The sequence below is a fragment of the Oncorhynchus tshawytscha genome, linkage group LG05 (genome assembly GCF_018296145.1).
Source record: "Oncorhynchus tshawytscha isolate Ot180627B linkage group LG05, Otsh_v2.0, whole genome shotgun sequence".
Taxonomy (NCBI): Eukaryota; Metazoa; Chordata; class Actinopteri; order Salmoniformes; family Salmonidae; genus Oncorhynchus; species Oncorhynchus tshawytscha.
In genome coordinates, this window is record NC_056433.1 from 2002945 (window position 1) to 2026095 (window position 23151).

Genomic DNA, 23151 nt, shown 5'->3' on the forward strand with positions numbered 1-23151 from the left:
CACCGTGAAGCATGGAGGTGGTGGGGACACTGTCAGTGACTTATTTAGAATTCAAGGCACACTTGACCAGCATGACTACCACAGCATTCTGCAGCGATACGCTATCCCATCTGGTTTGGGCTTCGTGGGACTGTCATTTGCTTTTCAACAGGACAATGACCCAACACACCTCCAGACTGTGTAAGGACTAATTGACCAAGAAGGAAAGTGATGGAGTACGGCATTAGATGACCTGGCCTCCACAATCCTCCGACCTCAACCCAATTGTGATGGTTAGGGATGAGTTAGACCGCAGAGTGAAGGAAAAGCAGCCAACAAGTGATTCTTCAAAGTAGCCACCCTTTGCCTTGATGACAGCTTTGCACACTCTTGGCATTCTCTCAACCAGCATCACCTGGAATGTTTTTCCAAAATTCTTGAAGGAGTTCCCACATATGCTGAGCTAAAATAAAAAACAAAAAAACACATACCTGGACTGTTGTTTTTCTCAATGCTGCTATTGTTTTTAAATTTCATAAAGCAACTTGTGTTTCTTAACCAGGTAGATAACTTAGAAAGCTTGGTGTTGACTGGTTAGCTACGGGGAAGCAAGAGAGTATAATTAGAAGCCGTTCTGTCCACGCTCATCGCTAACTCCCCCGTAGCTCACCAGCTGATGAAGGCTGTGCGTGTCAGCTGTGTCTTGTGACTGCTGAACCGAACTGTGCATCTGTGATGCTAATATTAATTGTGTTTATCAATGGAAAAACATGCATTCTCTCCACTCCACTCTTGTCCAGTCCACTTAGTGGGCAGATTTTAGTCAGAGATCATTTCGTCTCGTTTCAGTCAACTGAAATGAAACATTATGTTGGTTTAGTTCTAGTGTTTCTGTGATTATAGCTTGTCAATAAATTATGTTGGTTTAGTGTTTTCTGTGATCAATGGAAATGGAAAACGTGCATTCTCTCCACTCCACTCTTGTCCAGTCCACCTAGTGGGCAGATTTTAGTCAGAGATCATTGAAAGGTGAAATGTGTTTCGCAAATATGTGAGTCTATTTTTGTTGACAAAATGAACACTGGTCCCACCTCCTTTCTCTCTCTCTGTCTCTCCTCTTCTTGTTGTCTCTTGTTCTCCTGCTCCTGCTCCCACACCTCTCTCATCCCCTGCGCCTCACTGGCCTCCCTCTCTCTCATCTCCACCTCCCTCCTCTGTTTATCTTCTAGAGCCAGACGACGCTTCTCCAGCTCAGCGCTGCCTCGCGCAAAGTTTTCCTTCAGACGGTCCTCATACGATACTACAGGAGGAGGAGGGAGGGGAGAGGAGAGTAGGAGGGAGGTGAGAGGAGAGAAGGAGGGAGGGGAGAGGAGAGAGGGAGAGGAGAGGGGGGAGGAGGAGGGAGGGAGAGGAGAGGGGAGGAGGAGGGGAGAGAGAGAGGGGGAGGAGGGAGGGAGAGGAGGGGGAGGGAGGGCAGAGGAGAGGGGAGGAGGAGGGAGGGGAGAGGAGAGGGTGCGTGGAGGGGAGGGAGAGTAGGAGGGAGGGGAGAGGAGAGGGGAGGGTAGGGGTGAGAGGAAGGAGGTGAGCGGGGGGAGGAGGAGGGAGGGGAGAGGAGGAGGGAGGGGAGAGGAGGAGGGAGGGGAGAGGAGAGTAGGAGGGATGGGAGGGGAGGGGAGAGGGGGATGGGAGGGAGAGTGGAGGGAAGGGAGGGGGGATGGGAGCGAGAGTGGAGGAGGAAGGGAGGGAGGTGGGAGGGGAGAGGAGGAGGGAAGGGAGAGGAGAGGGGAGGAGGAGGGAGGAGAGAGTAGGAGGGAGAGGGGGAGGGAGGAGGGACGGGAGGGAGGGGAGAGGAGGAGGGATGGGAGGGAGGGGGAGGAGGAGGGGGGGAGAGGAGAGGGGAGGAGGGAGGCAGGGGAGAGGAGAGGGGAGGGGGAGGGAGGCAGAGAGGAGGAGGAGGAGGTGAGGAGAGGGGAGGAGGAGGGAGGGGAGGGGAGGGGTGCGTGGAGGGGAGAGGAGAGTAGGAGGGAAGGGAGAGGAGAGGGGAGGAGGAGGGAGGAGAGAGTAAGAAGGAGGTGAGAGGGGGAGGAGGAGGGACGGGAGAGGAGGAGGGATAGGAGAGGAGAGGAGAGGAGAGAAGGGGAGAGGAGATCAGGGGGAGACAGAAGGAGAGAGTACATAAAGTCAGCCTCATTGAAGGGGTAAGAGAGACAGTCTCCTCTTGTAACGACCTATAACCCCTCATAATATAGTTAGGGTTATGGTTATGCCAGGGTTATGGTTAGGTTAGGGTTATGTTATGTTAGGGTTAGGTTAGGGTTAGGTTAGGGTTCTGGTTATGTTAGGGTTCTGGTTATGTTAGGGTTCTGGTTATGTTAGGGTTGTGGTTATGTTAGGGTTAGGGTTATGTAACGGCTCTCTTCTATCTCCTCCTCTGACGAAGAGGTAGAACAAGGATCGGACCAAAATGCAGCGTGATGTTGATTCATGATATATTTTAATGAAGGAAAACCTATACATACAGAAACTACAAAACTAACGAAATGAAATAATGAAAACCGAAACAGCCCTATCTGGTGAAAATACAAAACACTAAGACAGGAACAATCACCCACGAAAACACTCACAGAATATGGCTGCCTAAATATGGCTCCCAATCAGAGACAACGATAATCACCTGACTCTGATTGAGAACCGCCTCAGGCAGCCATAGACTATGCTAGACACCCCTACTCAGCCACAATCCCAATACCTACTAAAACCCCAATACCAAAACACAACACAAAATAACCCCATGTCACACCCTGGCCTGACCAAATAAATATATAAACACAAAATACTAAGACCAGGGCGTGACAGGTTATGTTAGGGTTATGTTATGGTTAGGTTAGGGTTAGGTTAGGTTTAGGTTAGGGTTATGTTAGGGTTATAGTTATGTTAGGGTTATGTTAGGGTTATAGTTATGTTAGGGTTATAGTTATGTTAGGGTTATGCTATGGTTATGTTAGGATTAGGGTTATGGTTATGTTAGGGTTATGGTTATGTTAGGGTTATGTTACGGTTATGTTATGGTCATGGTTATGTTAGGGTTATGGATATGTTATGGTTATGTTATGGTTATGTTAGGGTTATGGTTATGTCAGGGTTATGTTAGGGTTATGGATATGTTATGGTTATGTTAGGGTTATAGTTATGTTAGGGTTATGTTAGGATTAGGGTTATGTTAGGGTTATGTTATGTTCGGGTTATGGTTATGTTAGGGTTATGTTAGGATTAGGGTTATGGTTATGTTATGGTTATGTTAGGGTTATGTTAGGGTTATGCTATGGTTATGTTAGGATTATGTTATGGTTATGTTAGGGTTATGTTAGGGTTATGTTAGGGTTATGGTTATGTTAGGATTAGGTTATGGTTATGTTAGGGTTATGTTAGGGTTATGTTAGGGTTATGTTAGGGTTATGTTAGGGTTATGTTAGGGTTATGTTAGGGTTATGGTTATGTTAGGATTAGGGTTATGTTAGGGTTATGGTTAAGTTAGGGTTATGGTTAAGTTAGGGTTAGGGTTATGTTACGGTTATGTTATGGTCATGGTTATGTTAGGGTTATGATATGTTATGGTTATGTTACGGTTATGTTAGGGTTATGGTTAGGGTTATGTTAGGGTTATGTTATCGTATGTTAGGGTTAGGGTTATGTTAGGATTAGGGTTATGTCAGGGTTATGTTAGGGTTATGGTTATGTTAGGGTTATGTTAGGGTTATGTTATGGTTATGCTATGGTTATGCTATGGTTATGTTAGGATCAGGGTTATGTTAGGGTTATGGTTATGTCAGGGTTATGTTAGGATTAGGGTTATGGTTATGTTAGGATTATGTTATGGTTATGTTAGGTTATGGTTATGGTTATGTTAGGGTTATGGTATGGTTATGTTAGGGTTATGGTTATGGTTATGTTAGGGTTATGGTATGGTTATGTTAGGGTTATGTTAGGATTATGTTAGGGTTATGGTTATGTTAGGGTTATGGTATGTTAGGGTTATGTTATCTTAGGGTTATGTTATGTTAGGGTTATGTTATGGTTATGTTAGGTTATGGTTATGTTAGGGTTATGGTTATGTTAGGGTTACGGTAGGGTTATGTTATGTTTGGGTCATGGTTATGTTAGGTTATGGTTATGTTAGGGTTATGGTTATGTTAGGGTTATGTTATGGTTATGTTAGGGTTATGTTATGGTAGGGTTATATTAGGATTATGTTATGGTTATGTTAGGGTTATGGTTATGATAGGGTTATGGTTATGGTATGTTAGGGTTATGTTAGGGTTATGGTTATGTTATAGTTATGTTAGGGTTATGTTATGGTAGGGTTATGTTAGGATTATGTTAGGATTATGTTATGGTTATGTTAGGGTTATGGTTATGATAGGGTTATGGTTATGTTATGGTTATGTTAGGGTTATGGTTATGTTAGGGTTATGGTTATGTTAGGGTTATGGTTACGGTAGGGTTATGTTATGTTTGGGTCACGGTTATGTTAGGGTTAGGGTTATGGTTATGTTAGGGTTATGTTATGTTAGGGTTATGTTAGGTTAGGGTTATGGTTATGTTAGGGTTATGGTTATGTTACGGTTATGTTAGGGTTATGGTTATGTTATGTTAGGGTCATGGTTATGTTAGGGTTATGTTATGTTAGGGTTATGTTATAGTTATGTTAGGGTTATGTTATGTTAGGGTCATGGTTATGTTAGGGTTATGGTTTTGTTAGGGTTATGGTTATGTTACGGTTATGTTAGGGTTATGGTTATGTTATGTTAGGGTCATGGTTATGTTAGGGTTTATTATGTTATGTTATGTTAGGGTCATGGTTATGTTAGGGTTAGGGTTATCATTATGGGTTTATTATTTATGTTATGTTAGGGTCATGGTTATGTTAGGGTTATGGATAAGGTTATGTTAGGGTCATGGTTATGTTAGGGTTATGTTAGGGTTATGGATAAGGTTATGTACCATTGTTCTTGTTCTTGTGTGCAGGTTCAAGCTCTGCTGTCCCGTCTATCAGGCCAGTGGAGTGATAGGGCCCAGTTCCATTCAACATCTCTACTGGCCTGCTATCTCTACAGAAGACAGAGAAAAAATATTTAAACCTGAAACAACGCTGAAAGACTTCATTCAAAACACCAATCAGAGAGATAGTGTGAGCACGTGTGTGTCTGTGTGTGTGTTACCTAAGACAGGGGGGTACCAGGTCTGAGGGCAGGGTGAGGGGTAGCGGACATCCTGTCGTAACCATGTCTACCAGGTGCATGGCCAGAATAAACTCCTCAGCTCTCAGCTGACCGTCCTTATCCACGTCAGCCAGGGTCCTGCACCCACACCAATAAAATACACACATTCAGAAAGACGAACACACACAGAGACAGACAGCCTCTCACAAACTCACCAGATGGTAGCTAGCTGTGTCTGGGTCAGGTTGGAGGCAGTGAGGGCATTCCTCACCTGAGGGCCTGAGAAACACAACACAACAACGTATTACAAACTAAGATACTAACTATAGACCTGACCTGAACCAGAAACAAGGTCACAGACCTGATCTGAACGAGAAACAAGGTCACAGACCTCATCTGAACGAGAAACAAGGTCACTGACCAAAAGTACTGACCACAACAACACAACTACAGATTATAGCTTCTGACCACAACTACAACAACAACACACTTAACACATTCTAAAGCGAATACTGGAATAATATTTCTAGGAACGTGTGGAATGGTCAGTGATGAACACTAATGTCATTTGGGTTGTTATTTTGTGATGTCATTAAAAAGTGTTATAAAGGAAATACTGTAACTTGAAAAGTATAGATACAACATGGAAGATCTGCGTGATCAAAATAAAGAAAGTGCTACAGTGTGATGTGCTTTGATAGGTTTTACTAATATACTGTAGCCTGGTACTATATTGAACTAGCTATGTGCAAATATAATACGTAGGCAGTTTCCTGAAATGTTCTTACATTTTAATGATTCAATATATATAATTTTATTTTTGTAAGATCAGTACTGTTTGTTGCATGAATAGACGTCAAGACTATAATCATCAGCCGCATTGGATCTCTGAGGGATCCAGTTTTGATCTGAATCAAAGCGTAGTAGATACAGCTCATACAGCTCCTACAGCTCCTACAGCTCCTACAGCTCCTACAGCTCATACAGCTCATACAGCTCTGGAACCATTCATTCACTTCTCCAGACAAAGAGGCCTCCATCGGGAAACTCATCTGGGACTATCTGCGTTAGCTTGACGGCTAACGGTAGAGGCTTAGCTAGGTTAGCGGCTCTTTCAAGCAGACGTTCAGTGTATAACCGACAGGGCCAAGAATGGTCGGGTTCTGTAAGTGCAAAGAGAAGGAAGCTCGTTCTCCAACCATCAACTAGAGATTCAGCATCTCTTAGAAGACAAGTTAATAAACAAGTTACATCAGGTACGGTTAGTGGTCGAGGGGTCAGGAACATTAGTTGTAACCACTCATCAGCTTGGAGAGAGAAGAGAAAGAGACGAGAGAGAGAGGAGAGAAGAACAAGAGAAGAGAGAGGAGAGAGAAACGAGAGAGCAGAGTGAAGAAATAAGAGAGAGAGAGAGAAGAGAGAAGAGAAAGAAGAGAAAAGAGAGAAACGAGAGAGAAGACAAAGAAGAGAAAGAGAGAAACGAGAGTAGAAAGAGTAGAGAGAAAAGAGAGCAAGAAAAAAAATAGCGAGAGAGAAGAGCGAGAGAGAAGAGCGAGAGAAGAGCGAGGGAGAAGAGCGAGAGAGAAGAGCGAGGAGAAAGAGCGAGAGAGAAGAGCGAGGAGAAGAGCGAGAGAGAAGAGCGAGGAGAAGAGCGAGAGAGAAGAGCGAGGAGAAGAGCGAGGAGAAGAGCGAGAGAGAAGAGCGAGAGAGAAGAGCGAGAGAAGAGCGAGAGAGAAGAGCGAGAGAGAAGAGAAGAAGAAGAGCGAAGAAGCGAGGAGAAGAGCGAGAGAGAAGAGCGAGGGAGAAGAGCGAGAGAGAAGAGCGAGGGAGAAGAGCGAGAGAGAAGAGCGAGGAGAAGAAGAGCGAGAGAAAAGAAAGAAGAAGAGCGAGGAGAAGAGCCGAGGAGAAGATAGCGAGAGAGAGAAGAGCGAGGAGGAAGAGCGAGAGAAGAGCGGGGAGAAAGAGCGAGGAGAAGAGCGAGGAGAAGAGCGAGAGAGAAGAGCGAGAGAAGAGAGGGAGAGAGCGAGAGAAGAAGAGCGAGGAGAAGAGCGAGAGAGAAGAGCGAGGGAGAAGAGCGAGGGAGAAGAGCGAGGAGAGAAGAGCGAGGAGAAGAGCGAGGAGAAGAGCGAGGGAGAAGAGCGAGGGAGAAGAAAGCGAGAGAGAAGAGCGAGGAGAAGAGCGAGAGAGAAGAGCGAGAGCGAAGAGCGAGCGAGAAAAAGCGAAGAGCGAGGAGAAGAGCGAGGAGAAGAAAGCGAGAGAGAAGCGAAGATAGAGGGAGAAGAGCGAGGGAGAAGAGCGAGAGAGAAGAGCGAGGAGAAGAGCGAGAAGAGAAGAGCGAGGAGAAGAGCGAGGGAGAAGAGCGAGGAGAAGAGCGAGGGAGAGAGAAGAAGCGAGGGAGAAGAGCGAGAGAGAAGAGCGAGGAGAAGAGCGAGGGGAAGAGCGAGAGAGAAGAGCGAGAGAAGAGCGAGAGAGAAAAGCGAGGAGAAGAGCGAGAGAGAAGAGCGAGGAGAAGAGCGAGGGAGAAGAGCGAGGAGAAGAGCGAGGAGAAGAGCGAGGGAGAAGAGCGAGGGGAGAAGAGCGAGGAGAAATAGAAGAGAGAAGAGCGAGAGAGAAGAGCGAGGGAGAAGAGCGAGAGAGAAGAGCGAGGAGAAGAGCGAGAGAGAAGAGCGAGAGAGAAGAGCGAGGAGAAGAGCGAGAGAAGAGCGAGGGAGAAGAGCGAGGAGAAGAGCGAGGAGAAGAGCAGAGAGAAGAGCAGCTTGTCCGAGAGAGAAGAGCTGAGAGAAGGGCAGAGAGAAGAGCGAGAGAGAAGAGCGAGAGAGAAGTGCGAGAGAAGAGCGAGAGAGAAGAGCGAGAGAAGAGCGAGAGAAGAGCGAGATAGAAGAGCGAGAGAGAAGAGCGAGAGAGAAGAGCGAGAGAGAAGAGCGAGAGAAGAAAATAGGAGAGAGAAGAGCGAGAGAGAAGAGCGAGAAGAGCGAGGGGAGAGAGAAAAGAGGGAGAAGATAGATTTGGTTTACATATATTGATTTCAGAAAAAGCAGAGCCCAGATATCTGTTTGAGCGAGGGGAGAAGCGAGAGAAAGAAGAGAAGAAGGACAGAAGATGAAATTTGCGAGGAGAAGGCGAGAGAGAGACAGAGAATGAGACAGAAGAGAGACAGAAGAGCGAGGGGAGAAGAGCGAGGAAGAGCGAGATTAAAATATCGGATTAAAGAGGCAGAAAAGGCAGAAGAGAGATAAAGAGATAAAAATGAGAAGAGAGACAGAAGAGAGATTCAGAAGAAGGCAGAGAGAAAAGAAGAAGAGAAAGCGAAGAAGAAAGAGAGAAGAGACAGAAGAAGAGCGCAGAGAGAAGAGCGAGAGAGAAGAGCGAGAGAGAAGGGCGAGAGAGAAGAGCGAGAGAGAAGAGCGAGAGAAGAGCGAGAGAGAAGGGCGAGAGAGAAGAGCGAGAGAGAAGAGCGAGAGAGAAGAGCGAGAGAGAAGAGCGAGATAGAAGAGAGACGAGACAGGTAGTTGTAACTCACCAGAGAGGTATCCACTCATCAGCTTGTCCAGACTGTTAAACTGTTGTCTGTACTTCAGCCTGGTGGACTGGGGAACGGACCAATCACAAGAGCACGTCTTGGGAGAGTTACTGGCCAGGGAGGTGGTGGAGGAGGAGTTAGAACTGGAGAGGGAGTAGGAGAAAGAGCGCAAGAGAGGGAGAGAGAGAGAGAGAAAAAGAGCGATAGATTTGATTTCACATTGATTTCAGAAAAAGCAGAGCCCAGTCTGGCAGAAGAGAGAAAGAAGAGAGACAGAAGAGAGACAGAAGAGAGGCAGAAGAGAGACAGAAGAGAGACAGAAGAGAGGCAGAAGAGAGACAGAAGAGAGGCAGAAGAGAGGCAGAAGAGAGGCAGAGAGAGACAGAAGAGAGGCAGAAGAGAGGCAGAAGAGAGACAGAAGAGAGGCAGAGAGAGGCAGAAGAGAGACAGAAGAGAGGCAGAGAGAGGCAGAAGAGAGGCAGAGAAAGGCAGAGAGAGACAGAAGAGAGGCAGAGAGAGGCAGAAGAGAGACAGAAGAGAGGCAGAGAGAGGCAGAAGAGAGACAGAAGAGAGGCAGAGAGAGACAGAAGAGAGACAGAAGAGAGGCAGAGAGAGAGGCAGAAGAGAGGCAGAGAGAGGCAGAAGAGAGGCAGAGAGAGGCAGAAGAGAGACAGAAGAGAGACAGAAGAGAGGCAGAAGAGAGGCAGAAGAGAGGCAGAAGAGAGGCAGAAGAGAGACAGAAGAGAGACAGAAGAGAGACAGAAGAGAGGCAGAGAAAGGCAGAAGAGAGGCAGAGAAAGGCAGAAGAGAGGCAGAGAGAGGCAGAAAAGAGGCAGAGAAAGGCAGAAGAGAGGGCAGAGGAGAGGCAGAGAGAGGCAGAAGAGAGGCAGAAGAGAGGCAGAATAGAGGCAGAAGAGAGGCAGAGAGAGGCAGAGAGAGGCAGAAGAGAGGCAGAGAAAGGCAGAAGAGAGGGCAGAAGAGAGGGCAGAAGAGGGCAGAAGAGAGGCAGAAGAGAGGCAGAAGAGAGGCAGAGAGAGGCAGAAGAGAGGCAGAGAGAGGCAGAAGAGAGGCAGAAGAGAGGCAGAAGAGAGGCAGAGAGAGGCAGAGAGAGGCAGAGAGAGGCAGAAGAGAGGCAGAGAGAGGCAGAGAGGAATATTACAGTGCATTATGATTTCATATTACCTTTATTGTTTCTGTGAGAAACTTAGCAATTTCAACCAGTTGGTGTAAAGTTAAAATACTTTAAAGCACTACTTAGGTCATTTGGGGGGGGGTATCTGTACTTTCGCCTCAGTACTCATTACACTCACTTACTCACTCACTACATTTGGAATGCTTAACAGGACAGGAAAATGGTCCAATTCTCCTATCAAGAGAACATCCCTGGTCATCCCTACTGCCTCTGATCTGGAGGACTCACTAAACAGAGAACATCCCTGGTCATCCCTACTGCCTCTGATCTGGAGGACTCACTAAACAGAGAACATCCCTGGTCATCCCTACTGCCTCTGATCTGGAGGACTCACTAAACAGAGAACATCCCTGGTCACCCCTACTGCCTCTGATCTGGAGGACTCACTAAACAGAGAACATCCCTGGTCATCCCTACTGCCTCTGATCTGGAGGACTCACTAAACAGAGAACATCCCTGGTTATCCCTCTGATCTGGAGGACTCACTAAACAGAAAACATCCCTGGTTATCCCTACTGTTTGGATTGCCTAATAGAAGTAATTATATACATTCTACTGTTACCTTTGATACTTAAGCATAAGTGGCACAATTGGCCCAGCTTCGTCCGGGTTTGGCCGGGTAGGCCGGCATTGTAAATAAGAATTTGTTCTTAACTGACTTGTCCAGTTAAATAAAGTTTGTATTTTTTTTTAAACAAAATACTTTTACTCAAGTAGTATTTTACTGGGTGACTTTCACTTTAACTTGAGTCATTTTCTACTAAGGCATCTTTCCTTTTAATCAAGTATGACAATTGGGTACTATTTCCACCGCTGCATATTGCCCCTCCCTCGGTCATCTCAGAGCTCTGGGGCTGCAGTGTCTGCTGGTCCAACTCACTGCTGCACAGAGAGCCCCACTAACCTGATCTCCCTTCATTAGTTTCAGAAGAGGAATGAGGAAACTGCCAAACAGACACACAGCCTCATGCCGGGTTCATAACATGCAGTGGTGTAAAGTACTTAAGTCGTTTTTGGGGTTATCTTTACTTTACTATTTATACTTTTACCTCACTACATTCCTCAATAAACAAATAATGTACTTTTTACTCCATACATTGTCCCTGACACCCAACAGTACTCATTACATTTTGACAGGAAAATGGTCCAATTCACACACTAATCAAGAAAACATCTCTGGTCATCCCTACTGCCTCTGATCTGTCGGACTCACTAAACACAAAGGCATCTTTTGTAAATTATGTCTGTTGTGTTGGAGTGCCCCTGGCTATCCATAAATTAAAAAACATTGTGGTGTGTGTGTGTGTGTGTCTGTTGTGTGTGTCTGTGTTGTGTGTGTGTGTGTGTGTGTGTGTGTGTGTGTGTCTGTTGTGTGTGTGTCTTGTGGTGTGTGTTGTGGTGTGGTGTGTTGTTGTGTGTGGTGGTGTGTGTGGTGTGGTGTGGTGTGTGTTGTGGTGTTGTGTGTGTTTTGGTGTGGTGTGTGTGGTGTGGTGTGGTGTGTGGTGTTGTGTTGTGTTGTGTTGTGGTGTGGTGGTGTGGTGTGTGGTGTGGTGAGTGGTGTGTTGTGGTGTGGTGTGTGGTGAGTGGTGTGGTGTGGTGAGTGGTGTGGTGAGTGGTGTGTGGTGTGGTGAGTGGTGTGGTGTGTGGTGTGTGTGGTGGTGTGGTGTGTGGTGTGTTGTGGTGTGGTGTGGTGAGTGGTGTGGTGAGGTGAGTGGTGTGGTGTGGTGAGGTGAGTGGTGTGGTGTGGTGAGGTGAGTGGTGTGGTGTGGTGAGTGGTGTGGTGAGGTGAGTGGTGTGGTGAGTGGTGTGGTGGTGTGGTGTGTGGTGGTGAGTGGTGTGTGGTGTGTGGTGAGTGGTGTGGTGAGTGGTATGGTGAGGTGAGTGGTGTGGTGAGTGGTGTGGTGAGGTGAGGTGAGTGGTGTGTGGTGTGGTGAGGTGAGGTGAGTGGTGTGTGGTGTGGTGAGTGGTGTGGTGAGTGGTGTGGTGTGTGGTGTGGTGAGGTGAGTGGTGTGTGGTGTGGTGAGTGGTGTGGTGTGGTGAGTGGTGAGTGGTGTGTGGTGAGTGGTGAGTGGTGTGGTGTGGTGTGTGGTGAGTGGTGTGGTGTGGTGTGGTGTGTGGTGTGTTGTGGTGAGTGGTGTGGTGTGGTGTGGTGAGTGGTGTGGTGTGTGTTGTGGTGAGTGGTGTGGTGTGGTGTGGTGAGTGGTGTGGTGAGTGGTGTGGTGTGGTGTGTGGTGTGGTGAGGTGAGTGGTGTGGTGAGGTGTGGTGAGTGGTGTGGTGTGGTGAGTGGTGTGTGGTGTGGTGAGGTGAGTGGTGTGGTGTGGTGAGTGGTGTGGTGTGGTGAGTGGTGTGGTGGTGTGTGGTGTGGTGTGGTGTGTGGTGAGGTGAGTGGTGTGGTGTGGTGGTGTGTGGTGAGGTGTGGACAAATGTTTTTTGCGCTTTTCAATTTTTTTACCGCCAGTGCTAACCCTGGCGCGCGTGCGCATGTTTGTACACACACACACACACACCTAGCTTGATGTTACCTGCTAGAGGACAGATCCAATAGGGACTTAGCTTGATGTTACCTGCTAGAGGACAGATCCAATAGGGACTTAGCTTGATGTTACCTGCTAGAGGACAGATCCAATAGGGACTTAGCTTGATGTTACCTGCTAGAGGACAGATCCAATAGGGACTTAGCTTGATGTTACCTGCTAGAGGACAGATCCAATAGGGACTTAGCTTGTTGTTACCTGCTAGAGGACAGATGCAATAGGGACTTAGCTTGATGTTACCTGCCTGAGGACAGATCCAATAGGGACTTAGCTTGATGTTACCTGCCTGAGGACAGATCCAATAGGGACTTAGCTTGATGTTACCTGCTAGAGGACAGATCCAATAGGGACTTAGCTTGATGTTACCTGCTAGAGGACAGATCCAATAGGGACTTAGCTTGTTGTTACCTTCTAGAGGACAGATCCAATAGGGAGTTAGCTTGTTGTTACCTTCTAGAGGACAGATCCAATAGGGACTTAGCTTGTTGTTACCTTCTAGAGGACAGATCCAATAGGGACTTAGCTTGATGTTACCTGCTAGAGGACAGATCCAATAGGGACTTAGCTTGTTGTTACCTTCTAGAGGACAGATCCAATCTGGGGTTAGCTTGATGTTACCTGCTAGAGGACAGATCCAATAGGGACGTAGCTTGTTGTTACCTGCTAGAGGACAGATCCAATAGGGAGTTAGCCTTGGAAATCCCAGCAGATGGAGAGAATGCCATTGGAGAGGAGAAGCAGGACAGAGGGAGTGCTGGAGGGAGGGAGAGAGAGAGTTATCCATCGAAACAGAGATGTGTGGGTAAACCACTTCTTTTTGGCTCTATAGCAAAGTACAAACAAAACAAATAAAAATTTGATTGGATTTTGATTTTTTAAAGCATGTGTTGATGATGAAATAAAAAAATATAAAGACCACTAATTCTAATTGGCTATACTCTTTATCATCCTCAGCTCTCATCTTCTCATGAAACCAAGGACAACCCGAATCCACAAATGTGGAGACAAATTTGAACCCAATAACTACCGTGGGATATGTGTCAAAAGAAACTTTTGGAAAATCCTCTGCATTGTCATTAACAGCAGACTAGTTCATTTTCTCAGTGAAAACAATGTACCAACCAGATTACCTTACGACAGACCACGTATTCACCCTGCACACCCTAATTGACAAACAAACACACAAACAAACCAAAACAAAGGCAAAGTCTCCTCATGTTTGTTGATTTAAAAGAAATGTGTGACTCAATTTGGCATGAGGTTCTGCTAAACAAATTGATTGAAAGTGGTGTTGGGGGAAAAATATTAGGGCTCCCGAGCAGTCTAAGGCATCTGAATCACATCTGACCGTGATTGGGAGTCCCATAGGGCAGCCCACAATTGCCCCAGTGTCGTCCGGTGCAAGCCGTCATTGTAAAAATGTGTTCTTAACTGACTTGTTAAATAAAGGTTACACACACACAAATAGTGTTATTTGACGTGTATCTTTTGACACGCAAACACCATTCCATAGTATGTCATGAAGCTAATAGCAGTGACGCTATTAATGTGTAACTCTGGTAGGGCAACATCTGAAAAACATCACACTTGGTAGTGTGTACCGGTGCTCGACCAGTCGGCGAAAGCCAACATCATTCACGACAGAGAACGGTTGATTATCAAGGGCAATGAATTCCATTATCTTGGATTTAATGGATTTCACCTTTGAGTTGTCTCGCTGAAATGTTGTTACTCTTTCAAATGACTGCTGGACTTGTTGACTGCTCGATCCACACAGCAGACATTGTGGGCCAGGTTAGGAATGCTGTGTTGCACATGTAGCGCCACATCTTATATGGAGTCATTACGTCCTGTACCTACGTTATATAGGTATGGAGTCATTACGTCATGTACCTACGTTATATATGGCACATATTTACTGTAAGTGTGAACTACTGGTTCCATTAGTGCTAGTTTGACCACCAGAGGGCATTTTTGAGAAGAATTTGATAGCCTTCAAAAGTGGCTGTACTAGAGAATGCAGGCACGTGTGAGACCGAGGTTCAGTTCCTCGACGGGGAGGAAGGTGTAGGCTGTCCTTGTAAATAAGAATTTGTTCTGAACTGATTCCAGGTGTGTTGTTTCATAGTTGTGATATCCTCGCTATTATTCTACAATGTAGTAGTATAGTAAAAATAAAACCAAAAACCCTGTAATGTGTAGGTGTGTCCAAACTTTTGATTGGTACTTAATTAATTTGATTAATATTATGGTGTTTCTATTCCAAAAAAAAAAAAGAGCCTCTGTGGTTTCCGTTAGGATTGAACGGAAAATATGGCGCTGTACATCGTGACGGTCGGAAGTACAGTACTGGCTATTTAAAGAATTCTGATACTTCAATTCAAATTTCAATAAATAAAACTACACCACTTTTAACAGCACATTACTCAACACTAGTGAGACTCATGTCGCCTACAGAGTATATCGAAAAATATGACGTGACTCTCCGCCAATAATTACATATAGAGGATTGGAGGAGATTTCTGTAATTCAGTGATATTTATTCACAAAAGTAATTTGTTATTGATCCATAACTAAATAAACATCGGCATTTTTATCATTATTTTATTTACGAAAGCATAAAGATGCCATCATTGTTTTAGTTTGAATTTACAGATTGGCACTAAGAACAGAACAGCGGGAACGTTTTCCTAGACATTATTATCATTGCGTTGCTCTGTGCTACCCAGTGTGGTGGGGTGGGGATCCAACACCTCCCTTCCCTCCACCCTTCCCCATGGGCTAGGTCTGTCTTCTGTGCGCGGCTCTGCGGCCCATCCCGTGCCCCCTGCCCTTGTGCCTTGAACCTCGTGCGCTTTCAGTGGATACAGCTGGAGAACTGCAAGGCAATCCCATTGTGCGCCACTCGGGAGCCATGACCGATATGACCAATATATATTGTCCTTTTTATTTACCACAATCAATTTAATTTACCACAGGTGGACTCCAATCAAGTTGTAGAAACATCTCAAGGATGATCAATGGAAACAGGATGCACCTGAGCTCAATTTACAGTCGCATAGCAAAGGGACCAAATATTTACATAAGAAAGGTATTTTCTGTTTTTCATACATTTGCAAAAGTTTCTAAAAACCTGTTTATACTTATTGTATTGTGTGTAGATCGATGAGGAAACATGTGTATTTAAAACATTTCAGAATATGGCTGTAACGTAACAAAATGTGGAAAAAGCGAAGTGGTCTGAACACTGTATATCAGGTCTGATTACATCCTAACAGCCAGTATATATACAGTATATATATATATATATCAGGTCTGATTACATCCTAACAGCCAGTATATATACAGTATATATATATATCAGGTCTGATTACATCCTAACAGCCAGTATATATACAGTATATATATATATCAGGTCTGATTACATCCTAACAGCCAGTATATATACAGTATATATATATATATATCAGGTCTGATTACATCCTAACAGCCAGTATATATACAGTATATATATATATCAGGTCTGATTACATCCTAACAGCCAGTATATATACAGTATATATATATATCAGGTCTGATTACATCCTAACAGCCAGTATATATACAGTATATATATATATCAGGTCTGATTACATCCTAACAGCCAGTATATATACAGTATATATATATATATATATATCAGGTCTGATTACATCCTAACAGCCAGTATATATACAGTATATATATATATCAGGTCTGATTACATCCTAACAGCCAGTATATATACAGTATATATATATATATATCAGGTCTGATTACATCCTAACAGCCAGTATATATACAGTATATATATATCAGGTCTGATTACATCCTAACAGCCAGTATATATACAGTATATATATATATATCAGGTCTGATTACATCCTAACAGCCAGTTTAAATAAGGTTTGATTACATCCTAACAGCCCGTATATATATATATATATATATATATATATATATATATATATATATATCAGGTCTGATTACATCCTAACAGCCAGTATATTATAGAAATATATACACACAGTGGGGCAAAAAGTATTTAGTCAGCCACCTATTGTGCAAGTTCTCCCACTTAAAAAGATGAGAGAGGCCTGTAATTTTCACCATAGGTACACATCAACTATGACAGACAAAATGAGAAAAAAAATCTAGAAAATTACATTGTAGGATTTTTAATGAATTTATTTGCAAATTATGGTGGAAAATAAGTATTTGGTCAATAACAAAAGTGTATCTCAATACTTGGTTATATACCCTTTGTTGGCAATGACAGAGGTCAAACATTTTCTGTAAAACTTCACAAGGTTTTCACACACTGTTGCTGGTATTTTGGACCATTCCTCCATGCAGATCTCCTCTAGAGCAGCGATGTTTTTGGGCTGTTGCTGGGCAACACGGACTTTCAACTCCCTCCAAAGATGTTCTATGGGGTTGAGATCTGGAGACTGGCTAGGCCACTCCAGGACCTTGAAATGCTTCTAACAAAGCCACTCCTTCGTTGCCCGGGCAGTGTGTTTGGGATCATTGTCATGCTGAAAGACCCAGCCACGTTTCATCTTCAATGCCCTTGCTGATGGAAGGAGGTTTTCACTCAAAATCTCACGATACATGGCCCCATTCATTCTTTCCTTTACACGGATCAGTCGTCCTGGTCCCTTTGCAGAAAAACAGCCCCAAAGCATGATGTTTCCACCCCCATGCTTAACAGTAGGTATGGTGTTCTTTGGATGCAACTCAGCATTCTTTGTCCTCCAAACACGACGAGTTGAGTTTTTACCAAAAAGTTATATTTTGGTTTCATCTGACCATATGAAATTCTCCCAATCTTCCTCTGGATCATCCAAATGCTCTCTAGCAAACTTCAGACGTGCCTGGACATGTACTGGCTTAAGTAGGGGGACACATCTGGCACTGCAGGATTTGAGTCCCTGGCGGCATAGTGTGTTACTGATGGTAGGCTTTGTTACTTTGGTCCCAGCTCTCTGCAGGTCATTCAGATTCAGTCTTCCCAACCTGGTGCAGGTCTACAATTTTGCTTCTGGCGTCCTTTGACAGCTCTTTGGTCTTGGCCATAGTGGCTGTTTGAGGTTGTGGACAGGTGTATTTTATACTGATAACAAGTTCAAACAGGTGCCATTAATACAGGTAACGAGTGGAGGACAGAGGAGCCTCTTAAAGAAGAAGTTACAGGTCTGTGAGAGCCAGAAATCTTGCTTGTTTGTAAGTAACCAAATAATTATTTTCCACCATAATTTGCAAATAAATTCATAAAAAATCCTACAATGTGATTTTCTGGATTTTTTTTCCTCATTTTGCCTGTCATAGTTGAAGTGTACCTATGATGAAAATTACAGGCCTCTCTCATCTTTTTAAGTGGGAGAACTTGCACAATTGGTGACTGACTAAATACTTTTTTGCCCCACTGTATATATCAGGTCGGATTACATCCTAACAGCCAGCACATATATATATATATATATATCAGGTCTGATTACATACTAACTGGACTATATAACACCATACATAACCCCTCTCTACTATACTGGACTATATAACACCATACATAACCCCTCTCTACTATACTGGACCATACATAACCCTCTCTACTATACTGGACTGTATAACACCATACATAACCCCTCTCTACTATACTGGACCATACATAACTCCTCTCTACTATACTGGACCATACATAACCCCTCTCTACTATACTGGACCATACATAACCCCTCTCTACTATACTGGACTGTATAACACCATACATAACCCCTCTCTACTATACTGGACCATACATAACCCCTCTCTACTATACTGGACCATACATAACCCCTCTCTGCTATACTGGACCATACATAACCCCTCTCTACTATGCTGGACCATACATAACCCCTCTCTACTATACTGGACGGTATAACACCATACATAACCCCTCTCTACTATACTGGACAATACATAACCCTCTCTGCTATACTGGACTGTATAACACCATACATAACCCCTCTCTACTATACTGGACCATACATAACCCCTCTCTACTATACTGGACCATACATAACCCCTCTCTACTATACTGGACCATACATAACCCCTCTCTACTATACTGAACTATAACACCATACATATCCCCTCTCTACTATACTGGACCATACATAACCCCTCTCTACTATACTGGACTATATAACACCATACATAACCCCTCTCTACTATACTGGACCATACATAACTCCCCTCTCTACTATACTGGACGGTATAACACCATATATAACCCCTCTCTACTATACTGGACCATACATAACCCCTCTCTACTATACTGGACTATATAACACCATACATAACCCCTCTCTACTATACTGGACCATACATAACCCCTCTCTACTATACTGGACCATATAACACCATACATAACCCCTCTCTACTATACTGGACCATACATAACCCCTCTCTACTATACTGGACCCATAACCCCTCTCTACTATACTGGACCATATAACACTATACTGGATACATAACCCCTCTCTACTATACTGGACCATACATAACCCCTCTACTATACTGGACCATACATAACCCCTCTCTACTATACTGGACACATACATAACCCTCTCTACTATACTGGACCATACATAACCCCTCTCTACTATACTGGACGGTATAACACCATACATAACCCTCTCTACTATACTGGAACCATACATAACCCTCTACTATACTGGACCATACATAACTATACTGGACCATACATAACCCCTCTACTATACTGGACCATACATAACCCCTCTCTACTATACTGGACCACATACATAACCCCTCTCTACTATACTGGACCATACATAACCCCTCTCTACTATATGGACTGGTATAACCCATACATAACCCCTCTCTACTATACTGGACCATATAACACCATACATAACCCCTCTCTACTATACTGGACCATACATAACCCCTCTCTACTATACTGGACCACCATACATAACCCCTCTCTACTATACTGGACGGTATAACACCATACATAACCCCTCTCTACTATACTGGACCATACATAACCCCTCTACTATACTGGACTATATAACACCATACATAACCCCTCTCTACTATACTGGACCATACATAACCCCTCTCTACTATACTGGACTATATATCACCATATATAACCCCTCTCTACTATACTGACCATACATAACCCCTCTCTACTATACTGGACTATATAACACCATACATAACCCCTCTCTACTATACTGGACCATACATAACCCCTCTCTACTATACTGGACTATATAACACCATACATAACCCCTCTCTACTATACTGTATAACCCATACATAACCCCTCTCACTATACTGGACCATACATAACCCCTCTCTACTATACTGGACGGTATAACACCATACATAACCCCTCTCTACTATACTGGACCATACATAACCCCTCTCTACTATACTGGACTATATAACACCATACATAACCCCTCTCTACTATACTGGACCATACATAACCCCTCTCTACTATACTGGACCATACATAACCCTCTCTACTATACTGGACCATACATAACCCCTCTCTACTATACTGGACCATACATAACCCCTCTACTATACTGGACCATACATAACCCCTCTCTACTATACTGGACCATACATAACCCCTCTCTACTATACTGGACCATACATAACCCCTCTCTACTATACTGGACTGTATAACACCATACATAACCCCTCTCTACTATACTGGACCATACATAACCCCTCTCTATACTATACTAACACCATACATAACCCCTCTCTACTATACTGGACCACCATACATAACCCCTCTCTACTATACTGGACCATACATAACCCCTCTCTACTATACTGGACTATATAACACCATACATAACCCCTCTCTACTATACTGGACGGTATAACACCATACATAACCCCTCTCTACTATACTGGACCATACATAACCCTCTCTACTATACTGGACCATACATAACCCCTCTCTACTATACTGGACCATACATAACCCTCTCTACTATACTGGACTGTATAACACCATACATAACCCCTCTCTACTATACTGGAATATATAACACCATACATAACCCCTCTCTACTATACTGGACCATACATAACCCCTCTCTACTATACTGGACCATACATAACCCTCTCTACTATACTGACTATATAACACCATACATAACCCCTCTCTACTATACTGGACTGTATAACACCATACATAACCCCTCTCTACTATACTGGACCATACATAACCCCTCTCTACTATACTGGACTATATAACCCATACATAACCCCTCTCTACTATACTGGACCATACATAACCCCTCTCTACTATACTGGACTATATAACACCATACATAACCCCTCTCTACTATACTGGACCATACATAACCCCTCTCTACTATACTGGACCATACATAACCCCTCTCTACTATACTGGACCATACATAACCCCTCTCTACTATACTGGACCATACATAACCCTCTACTATACTGGACCATACATAACCCCTCTCTACTATACTGGACCATATAACCCCTCTCTACCTGGACCATACATAACCCCTCTCTACTATACTGGACTGTATAACACCATACATAACCCCTCTCTACTATACTGGACCATACATAACCCCTCTCTACTATACTGGACCATACATAACCCCTCTCTACTATACTGGACTATATAACACCATACATAACCCCTCTCTACTATACTGGACCATACATAACCCCTCTCTACTATACTGGACTATATATACACCATACATAACCCTCTCTACTATACTGGACCATACATAACCCCTCTCTACTATACTGGACCATACATAACCCCTCTCTACTATACTGGACCATACATAACCCCTCTCTCTACTATACTGGACCATACATAACCCCTCTCTACTATACTGGACGGTATAACACCATACATAACCCCTCTCTACTATACTGGACTATATAACACCATACATAACCCCTCTCTACTATACTGGACCATACATAACCCCTCATAACCCCTCTCTACTATACTGGACCATACATAACCCTCTCTACTATACTGGACCATACATATACCCCTCTCTACTATACTGGACCATACATAACCCCTCTCTACTATACTGGACTATATAACACCATACATAACCCCTCTACTATACTGGACGGTATAACACCATACATAACCCCTCTCTACTATACTGGACCATACATAACCCCTCTCTACTATACTGGACCATACATAACCCCTCTCTACTATACTGGACCATACATAACCCCTCTCTACTATACTGGACTATATAACACCATACATAACCCCTCTCTACTATACTGGACCATACATAACCCCTCTCTACTATACTGGACCATACATAACCCTCTCTACTATACTGGACCATACATAACCCCTCTCTACTATACTGGACTATATAACACCATACATAACCCCTCTCTACTATACTGGACGGTACCATACATAACCCCTCTCTACTATACTGGACCATACATAACCCCTCTCTACTATACTGGACCATACATAACCCCTCTCTACTATACTGGACGGTATAACACCATACATAACCCCTCTCTACTATACTGGACCATACATAACCCCTCTCTACTATACTGGACCATACATAACCCTCTCTACTATACTGGACTGTATAACACCATACATAACCCCTCTCTACTATACTGGACCATACATAACCCCTCTCTACTATAACCCCTCTCTACTATACTGGACTATATAACACCATACATAACCCCTCTCTACTATACTGGACACCATACATAACCCCTCTCTACTATACTGGACCATACATAACCCCTCTCTACTATACTGGACTATATAACACCATACATAACCCCTCTCTACTATACTGGACGGTATAACACCATACATAACCCCTCTCTACTATACTGGACCATACATAACCCCTCTCTACTATACTGGACCATACATAACCCCTCTCTACTATACTGGACCATAACACCATACATAACCCATCTCTACTATACTGGACCATACATAACCCCTCTCTACTATACTGGAACATACATAACCCCTCTCTGACTATACACCATACATAACCCCTCTCTACTATACTGGACCATACATAACCCCTCTCTACTATACTGGACCATACATAACCCCTCTCTACTATACTGGACTATATAACACCATACATAACCCCTCTCTACTATACTGGACCATACATAACCCCTCTCTACTATACTGGACCATACATAACCCCTCTCTACTATACTGACCATACATAACCCCTCTCTACTATACTGGACCATACATAACCCCTCTCTACTATACTGGACCACCATACATAACCCCTCTCTACTATACTGGACCATACATAACCCCTCTCTACTATACTGGACCATACATAACCCCTCTCTACTATACTGACTATATAACACCATACATAACCCCTCTCTACTATACTGGACCATACATAACCCCTCTCTACTATACTGGACCATACATAACCCCTCTCTACTATACTGGACCATACATAACCCCTCTCTACTATACTGACCATACATAACCCCTCTCTACTATACTGGACCATACATAACCCCTCTCTACTATACTGGACTATATAACACCATACATAACCCCTCTCTACTATACTGGACCATACATAACCCCTCTCTACTATACTGGA

General features: G+C 43.9%; 1 protein-coding gene across 1 annotated transcript in view; it reads right to left on the bottom strand.

Annotated features, from left to right (window-relative positions):
- Nucleotides 1-998: 998 nt before the first annotated feature.
- LOC112236138 (intersectin-2-like) overlaps nt 999-23151 on the bottom strand; it is a 99209-nt gene continuing 77056 nt past the window's right edge. Inside the window, exons 7-12 of the mRNA XM_042321302.1 lie at nt 13106-13199; nt 8719-8861; nt 5414-5477; nt 5199-5336; nt 4981-5087; nt 999-1279 (exon numbers count right to left, since the gene is read on the bottom strand). Coding sequence (XP_042177236.1) covers nt 999-1279; nt 4981-5087; nt 5199-5336; nt 5414-5477; nt 8719-8861; nt 13106-13199 — 827 coding nt within the window. The remainder of the gene's footprint in view (nt 1280-4980; nt 5088-5198; nt 5337-5413; nt 5478-8718; nt 8862-13105; nt 13200-23151) is intronic.